Below are 9,643 nucleotides of genomic sequence, written 5' to 3'. Positions count from 1 at the left end.
TCTTTCATAACTGGTAGTTTTGGCCATTAAATTTTTCAACCCTAAACCTACCATCTTCTGCCATTGCTCCCACTCGAACTAGGAACCATTTTCTCCTGCGAGTTTATCAGCCAATTAGACCTTCAACTCTGATACCAATTGTTAGAAAATTATATATTACAGAGCAACGAGACACATAAAATATATTGCAGAAATACAAACATAGAAAACACATAAAACACATAAAACAAGAGAGACATAGATATACGTGGTTCACCCAATTTAGGCTACGTCCACGGAGAAACAACCAGTCCGTCCTTTTATATTATCCAACAAACTGAAGAGGTACAACCTACAGCAGATCCGTTGTAATTCCCTCTTCGCTCTCACACAATCTCCTCTCTCTTTCTCACTCATAATACAGATATACATAGACGCAATATAATTCCCTCATATATAGTGAGGGGTTGCCTTCTAGGGAAAAAAAACCCTAAATTAAACATAACTTCTACCGTTAGATCTCCGCCTAATGAACGGCTCAAATTGACTACGAAATTACAAAATTTTACAAGGCAATTTTACATCTATTTTTATCTTCGGGGGCGTTGCCACCACATTATGAACCGTGGTCCGATGTGGTGATACCTTTGAATAAAGAAGATGATTAGGCTCCACACCCAATAATTCTGCCTCCCAACTGATTCTGATCCTGCAAATTTCACTGTTATCCTGGATTGCCCAACCCAACCTCTCATTGACCTCTTCGCAGTTTTTCCTGACAGTGTCCCGGAGCCTCGCATCCCAGCCTAACATGTGCTCTGCACTGTGTCAGAGCCTTGTCCTCTCTCCCAGTCACCTACACCTGGAAACAAAAGACAATGCATCATGGTAAACTAGGGGATTTCTGGATTTGATGTCGTCTTGTCATGATTGATTACATAAACAGGTACATGGATGAGACATGGCATGACGATGAAGAGGATGAATGAGGAGTGCATGATAGAGGACTTGCTCGTAGTTGGACAAACACATAAAGCATACAAAGTAGCAAGTGAAGGAGACACGTACACATGCATGGACCATCAAGTGAACACCAAGACCATTGAAGATTGCGCGCACTTCGCCATGTGGAGATGAAGCTATGGTACACCACGGGCACACTCATCACTTAGCATCACAACAACTTGACACGAACAACACAACCAACATGTGCATACCAGTAGTGTCATCTCGATTCATGTCATGATTCGTCTCTGCCAGATAACTATTTTGGGTCATACTATGTAATCAATGTAATGTAACGTGGAGGTCCAAGAGACCCACAGATGAAGTTAAAGAGTCATGTAATTCAAACAGTCATGAGCAAAGTCGAAGAGTCACAAGGGTTAATTCCACCCTTGGCTATATATACCCCTCATTTGTACATGTAAAGGAATTTTCACCTTGGCTCCTCCCACATAGCCTTGACAATATGTAGTCTTTTCTTTCAGGAGCGAGCGGTGGCTCCAACGCCCCGCTATCGAGGTTAGTGATCCAGATTTAAATAGGCACGCAACAAATAACATATATAACCATTAATATAGGGATGAAACATAAATAATGTTTCATTTCATTAATTTAAAATACTGAAATATGCTTACAAACAGAAATGGAAATAAACCAGCTAGGGCGATGGTAGCTTATCTCTGAGAAGAGATGTGGTGGCTACATGCCTCTAAACTGTGTTAAAATGAGGCTCGAAGGCCTATTTATTGTTGAGAAATAATAGAAAACCCTAAACATCCAAAACCCTAACCCCATGAGATGAAGCGCCAAACTATGGGCCCCGTTTTGGGTAAATTGGTACATCAACTTCCCGGGGTCGTAACTTTGGCATACAATCTCTGTTCGACATGCACAATACCTTGTTAGAAAGATCTATCTGAGGACTACAACTTTGGGAAGAGAAATATGGTCCATGGACTCATGTTGCTCCCAATTTTCCCAATAAACGTTTTTTAGGGCCTCAAAATAGCTCCGAAAGTTCAGGACCTGAAAAACTGCTAAAAATAGTAAATTGTGCTACAATTAAGGAAACTGAGAAACTGAAAGAGAAAGTTGTGGGGGTCCAAGTGGGATAGGTGGGTGGCCACCAACATCCACCTGGATCATTCCTCACCCCTTAGGAAGCATTGGTCCCCATTGCGTTGAGTTCCTCGATGATATGAGGAAACTTCTACTGAACTTGGTCCCTGGTGAGCTGTTCTGCAATCTCTGATGTGTCAAGTAATGGTGGGAAGCTTGGTCGAGGGTGGTCCACATTGAACACTCGGTGTAAGTGAAGGAATGGGGGAATTTTGTGCTCCAAAGCATTGTTTCCCACAACCTTGGTAATGGTGTAAGGACCATATCAGAGTGGTTTGAGCTTTTGATGGGCTCTTGTAAGGTGTTCTTTCTGCAAATGCAACCAAACTTTTTCGCCCACTTTAAACTTGTGTGGTACTTGATGATGATTGTGTCGCTACTTGTACTTGGCATTTTTTAGAATGGAGTGGCGATATATTGACCCGTTGGGTAGAGGTGCTCTAGGAGTCAGATCGAATGAATGCTTGACCTAATAGTGCAACGATGTCCATGTGGGTGAGGAGAAGATGTTCATGTCTACTTTCATGACTGTATCCATCTGTTGATGATGCTATGTAGAGGAACCCTTCGCGAGGGTCAAGGATGTGGAAACGATCTTCCCCTTACTTTCGGAGTGAACTAGACGGAAAATGAATTTCCTAGTCTGGGAGATGAGCTTGCTGCATTTCTTAGTAGTGATCAAAGAGGTGGTGGTAGGTCGGGCTACCTACGATAGCCTGTATAATGAATTACCTAAAGAAATAATAACAGCGTGAGGCCTTGACTCATACACAACATGTCGCCTCCATAAGTATGGTTGGCCTAATAGTACATCACAAACATCAAGAGGTGCAACATCACAAAATACCTCATCTGTGAAGGTCTTGATGCTGTATAGAAGGTGACACTATTGGAGGACTCGGAGATCTCATCCTTGGTGAAGCCACCTGATATTGTATGGTTGCAGGTGTGGTGTAGTCGATAAGCCCAACTGCTTCACAACCTATGCTGAAATGAGGTTCTTTTGGCTCCCATTGTCAATAATGAATTGCAGCGGCGAACCCTTCACCCACATTTATGAGTGGAAAAGATGCTCCCCCTCCTCTGGATCTTCGGGCTCATTCTTCTGGACCTTGGCGGTGGAAATAGTGGCGCTGGGCTCCACGTCAATGATCTTCTTCCTTTTGCCATTCCCCTTGTCGGTTTCTAACTCAGGGTTAGAACATGCATCTGATTTTGAAGCCTTCAACTCGGCCACCAACCACTGCTTGGTTCGACACTCACTTGTGTTATGAGTGGGGCTCTTATGGAACTCACACCACTTTCCTATGTCCTTCTTTGGCTTTGTGGTGTTGTTCTTTTCTTGCGGCTTTGATGGGTTGTCTTGGTTCGCCCCGCCTTAGCTTTGTCCTTTATTCTTCGGATTCACAGATCCAAAGTCTCGCTTCTTTTGTTTAAACTTCTACTCAATCTTGACATCATATCGGTATGTTGTGCCAAGCGAGGAGATGTTTAGGAACTCCATTTCACCCTGGATGTATCTATGTAGGTAACCGCAGTATTTGAGTACCAAATGCAGCGCAAAAGCCTTGATACCCAACTTTGTGCGAAGGGTATGAAAATATTTGTGAACTTCGGCACATCTTGGTCCCTTCCCTATCGCAGCGTGGTCCATTTTATGTATTTGTCCTCATAGCTCTTGATAGGGTAGTACTGCTCCTTGATGGCATCCTGGAATAAATTCCAAGTGGGTGCCATTGAAAATAGTGAGCCTGTACTTTCATCCTTTTGCTCGCAGTAGGTTTCCCACTAATCCTTGATGTGGGGGGCTACTTTGAGAAGAGTGAAAGTAATCTTTTTCCAGCTGGAAAAATCATGAACAGAAAAATAACCCTCTAGCAAGTTTAACCATTTATCTACAACATCTACGTCTATCTGACCCTCGGATATGGGGATTTCAAAGTTAACTTGTACCTTAAAGGGTGTGGCATTTCCAGAGTAGCCGTTGGAAGTAGCTGCATTGCCCCTGGGTAGCCGCTGAAGGATCTGGGAAAAGTTGTCCATCATCACATTCCTTTGTCACTCGAGGGCTTCTTCGAGCAAGATTTTGATAGGATCTCCTACCCCCTCATCTTTCTTGTCTTCCACCATGGGAGGTCATCAGGATTTGTGAGGCTGGTCTGCAAGGGTTTGACCGGTTTAAGCCCTAACTCCTTATATCCCGAACTCGTTGGGGACATGCAAAGAAAAACAGAGAAAGAGCAAACCACTTTGATACCACTGATCTGGATTCAAATAGGAACACAACAAACAACAAATATAACCATAAATACATGGATGCAACAGAAATAATGTTTCATTTCATTAATGTAAAATACTGAAATATGCTTACAAACATAAATGGAAATAAACCAACTAGGGTGATGGTAGCTTATCTTTGAGAAGAGATGTAGCAGCTACATGCCTCTGAACTATGTTACAATGAGGCTCGAAGGCCTATTTATTGTTGAGAAATAATGGAAAACCATAAACATCAAAAACCCTAACCCTAGGAGATGAAGCGCCAAACTATGGGCCCCGTTTTGGATAAATTTGTACATCAACTTCCCGGGGTTGTAACTTTGGCATACGATATCCATTTGATGCGCACAATACCTCGTTAGAAAGATCTATCCGAGGACTACAACATTAGGAAGAGAAACTTTTGGCCATGGACCCATGTTGCTCCCAATTGTCCCCAAAAACTTCATTTAGGGCCTCAAAATGGCTCCGGAAGTTCACGACCCGAAAAACTACTAAAAATAGTAAATTGTTCTACAATTAAGGAAACTAAAAAACTGAAAGAGACAGTTGTGGGGGTCCAAGTGGGATAGGTGGGTGGCCAACAACATTCACCTGGATAAATTAGTGATGTATGGCGTACGGATGTGTCTTGGAACTTTCACTTAATTCAGAAGCCTATTAACAAGCCATCACGTTTTCACACATATTATATTTGTTTGTAAGACTAGTCTTTAAACCCTTGTAATGCATGTTTCTTTAACTTCTATTAAGATAGTTGAACTATTTTGGTTGTTTTAGTGCATATGTTGTTGGAAATTTGTTGTATCAGTTGTTATCATTGTCTCGTCCGTGTGGACTACTTCGCCGGACACTTGACATATTCATTCTTGTAAACTTTTTATAACGACCATCGCACTCGTGTGGACTACTCCGCTGGGCATTGTACGTGATATCTGTTCACTTTGTGTTTGTGATTTCCGTATCCATGTGGAGTACTCCGCCGGAAGCTGCACAAATCCTATTGTGTTGTGTGTCTCTAATAGAGTTAGAACTATTCCCTTTCAACTTGAGACTCACTCTCACCCTCTCCTTCTGCAGTGAAAAAACTTAGACACAAGTTACACTAAGCACTCACCAGACACATGAACCTCGTTGTTTGAAGACTAAGTATACCACCCTCATGTGCTGACAAGCAAGAGCTAAGGCATATCTTTAAGATAATGGCAACCGGGCCATCATACCAAATGGGACTCCTACACCAAACAGTGTGAGGTCTAGTTGGGACTTCATAACTGGGGAGATCCCCTGAATGTTGGTGGATCCAACACTGTCAACATATTCTTTTCAAAGATGTGGTTTTTCTTTATTCCAATGAGAATGATAAGACTATTAAGTGACAACTTGATCATATGTATAGATTCACCCATGTGAAGACATATCATGAGTTTAATTATGAGATTCCTATCTTGCTGGGGTGGGGGATTCTTATCTTGATTGATCTTTGGAATCTCCTTTTGAAGTTCCAACTTCCCTTCATGAAGTAGATCTAGACACATCATTCTAATAGAGAGTTCAATTAGATGATTTGATTGAGAAGTCTAAAAGTATAAACCTCAATAAGAATGCAATGCCATATCAATCAATGGAGCAACCTAGACCATCACAAAAAGGTCCAAAGTGGCTCATAAATACACTTGAAAATGTTCATCCTGATGAAATTAGAAAGTGAGGAACTAGAATTTATATAAGACAAGATGAAGGTGATGTAGATAATTCATATTCAAGTGATGTAAATGAATCATATGGATGTTTCAATTTATTGTTGATTTAATTTATCTACTAACATTGTACCAACTTCCTTTGAAAAAGAGGCTTTCATGATGAGTGGAAAGAATCCATATAGGAATATGATTCTCTCATCAAGAATGAGAGATGGTAGAAGGTGGATCATCCATTTGGAACTAAACCAATTTGTCATAAGTGGCTCTACAAGAAAAATCACAAATTAGATGGGTCATTTAACAAGCATAATGCGAGGTTTGTGGTGAAAGAATATGCATAGAAGAAGGCATTAACTATGGAGATACTTTTTTCTCACAATAAAATGTGCTGCAATTCATTCATTGTTGGATTTTATAGCAAAAAATAAGTGGAACATTCATCACATGGATGTGAAGGCAACATTTTTGAATGGAGAGTTGAAGGAGAATCTCTACATGTCTCAACTAGAAGGATTTGTTGTGAAAGGTCAAGAACATAAGGTATGTAATGTCATCAAGTATTTTTGTGGCCTAAACCAAGCACACCACACATGGTATGAAAATTTAACTAAGCACCATTTGAACATCAATTTCAAGCTTTTCAATCTTGATGACACAACTTTATTTGTCAAGAAAGTTGGTAAAATTGTTGTGTATCTTGTGGTGTATGTAGAAGATCTTTTGATAATAGAAAAAAAATGAAGAATATATCGCATCCATATAAAAGAAATTGAATGGATTTGAGATGATGGACATGGGTTATTTTTACTGCTACTTGGATATTGAAATAATTCAAATTCCAACACATGCATTCATCTCACAAAAGAAGTACATTGGAGAGTTGAACAAATTTCTCATGGTTGATTGTAATCCTCTTTGTACTGCAATCATACAAAATATGAAGCTAATATCAAAAGAAGTAATGAATTTGAGGATGAAAATAACTATAAACGGCTTGTGGGAAGTCTTCTCTACCTTAGTACTACCAAACTAGATATTTCATTTGTAGATGAGATTCTTTCCAAGCTCATGCAAACACCTTGTGAGGACATTGGTGTGCTACAAAGAGAGTTCTAAGGTACATTAAAGGAAACTAGGACTTTGAGCTCAATTATTCTAAGGTGGAAGAATTCAAACTAGTTGGTCATATAGATTCAAAAATTGATAGGGATAAGGAGAACTATATCTTGGATCAACAACTATATCTTGGAGATCATGCAAACAATTTATTCTAGCAAATTCTAGGACAAAGGAAAATATGTGCCTATTGTAGAGGAAACAAAGCAGATCTTGTGACTAAGAAAGATATTAGATGACTTGTAGGAGAAACAACTAAATGCTACTTGACTTTTGATCGAAAACATTTGTACAATCAAGTTGGCCAAGATTCTTATATTACATAATCAAATCAAGCACATCAACACGAAGTACCATTTAATTCAATCAAGTTGGCCAAGATTACTATATTACATAATCAAATCAAGCACATCAACACAAAGTACCATTTAATTCGACATAATGTCTAACAGATTGTTTCACAATTGAACAAATTGTATCCATCTTTACAAAAGCACTTGAAATAGAAAACTTTGAAAAGTTCAAAACAATGTTTGGACTTACAAACACCCATTAGATTAAGAGAGAGAATGTCAAATACCCTTGTATCCATCTTTACAAAAGCACTTGAAATAGAAAACTTTGAAAAGTTCAAAACAATGTTTGGACTTACAAACACCCATTAGATTAAGAGAGAGAATGTCAAATACCCGACTTCTGATATTATGATATGGTAAATATTTAAAATCTAGGCGAAAAATGAAATGCAAAAAATGAAAATCCATAAATGAATAAAGCAATCATTCTCACCTTTGTAATAGGTAAACCTAAACAAAGTCAAGTGAGTGTTTTTAGGTGATTGAAAGATTTAATGATAATCTCCTCACAAGATTGAAGTTATTCAACCCGAACCTATCAAATAATTAAAATATAAAGATTAGAGAAGGGTTATTTCGTATGTGTTTGTTTCGGGAGGATGTTTGGCCGGGTCACTGATGGCATCGCCGTAATATGAGTAAAGAAGGTTGGTAGATATAATGAGAAGGGAAATAGGACTGATTGCTTATTCAACAATAGAAATATGTCTAAATTCGACGTGGACTGAGAAATTTGCCAGTGATTCCATTTATTTTTTATTGGACGGGAATGAAGCTAACTGTCTCTGAATTTATCAAGATGAATGCGTTTCTGTATTTGTTGTGTTAATTGAGATTCTGTATTTATGGATTATGTCTAAATTCGACGCGGACTGAGAAATTTGCTGGTGATTCCAATTTTTTTTTATTGGACGGGGATGAAACTAACTGTATCTGAATTTATCATGAGTTTCTATATTTGTTGCGTTAATTGAGATTCTGGTTTTATGAATGGGGATCATGAAATTTTCATGCTATAAATTAATGTCTTCATATCGGATTCCATGAATCAAAACAGTAAATCAACTGTGTAAGAAACTTGGCAAACTGTTATTTGGCCTTTAGCCCAGCATGGGGAGCACGCATTCTAAGAAGGGGGTAGAAAGGTATAATGGTCATGGGTTCTGCAATTCCAGACAAGATATATTGGAGGACCATGATAGGCATTCAAGTTCAGAAATGGCTGCCAAGTTAAGCACATGGTCCAGAGTCCACAATTTTCTTGTCAAACGCAAAAAAACCAAAGTTGCGGACGAGGGCTTGAGCTTGCCCAAAGAAAATGACATCAGGAGATGGAGGGTGCCCCCAGGGAACGAACATAAGGTGGTGCTGTATTTTACGAGCTTGAGGGGCATCAGAAAAACATTCGATGACTGCTGCATTGTGAAACTGATTCTTGGTGATTCTAGGGTTTTGGTGGATGAAAGGGACATTTCAATGCATGCCCCATTCCGACAACAATTACAGGATCTGTTGGGGATGCCCATAAGGGTCCCTAGTTTGTTTATTGGAGGGAAATACATTGGTGGGATTGAGGAAATCCTGCAACTGCATGAAACAGGTGAATTGGCTAAGTATCTCCAAGGCTTCCCCCTGCACACTTGTTCTACCAGGCCCTGCCATGGTTGTGGTGACGTGAGGTTTGTTCCCTGTCCCAACTGTGATGGCAGCCGCAAGGTTTTCACAGAAGACAATGGTGGTCAGCCCCGGGGGCTGTTCGTGAGGTGTCCCGAGTGTAATGAGAATGGGCTCATCAGTTGCCCTCTGTGCTGTGTCGCTGCTTTTCTCAAAATCTAAGTATCCTAATCACAGTTCTTGTCTATTTGTTCACATCACAGCTCTTGTATATTCGGTCGCATCACAGTCCAAGCAAGCATGTAGTCCCTGTACAGAAAAATAAAAATATTGTGGTTGACGAATATGATGATGATGGCATATCCATGCATGCAGTTCCTTCTGAACAAATAAAAAAAAATTGTTTATAAAGGTCGAAAGCTTTGCGGTCTGCATTGGTTTATAATATATCCTAGTCTACTCATCTTCAGC

At 39.7% G+C, this 9,643-nt stretch overlaps 1 protein-coding gene across 1 annotated transcript; it reads left to right on the top strand.

The window, feature by feature from the left end:
- The first annotated feature begins 8,668 nt into the window (after positions 1-8,668).
- LOC149163425 (uncharacterized protein At5g39865-like) lies at positions 8,669-9,394 on the top strand. The gene has a single exon (XM_089429123.1). The coding sequence runs from the start codon at positions 8,669-8,671 to the stop codon at positions 9,392-9,394; it is 726 nt and encodes a 241-aa protein (XP_089285249.1).
- Positions 9,395-9,643: the final 249 nt, after the last annotated feature.

This window comes from Pinus tabuliformis, chromosome 5_1 (genome assembly GCF_031772625.1).
Source record: "Pinus tabuliformis cultivar Carrire ecotype Pingquan chromosome 5_1, CPIR1, whole genome shotgun sequence".
NCBI lineage: Eukaryota > Viridiplantae > Streptophyta > Pinopsida > Pinales > Pinaceae > Pinus > Pinus tabuliformis.
The sequence above is the reverse complement of the archived record's forward strand: the minus strand, read 5'-3'. Positions and strand labels throughout refer to the sequence as shown.

Excerpts from the sequence above, each read along its gene's own strand:
- LOC149163425 (XM_089429123.1), top strand. The coding sequence starts at position 8,669 with ATGGGGAGCACGCATTCTAAGAAGGGGGTAGAAAGGTATAATGGTCAT.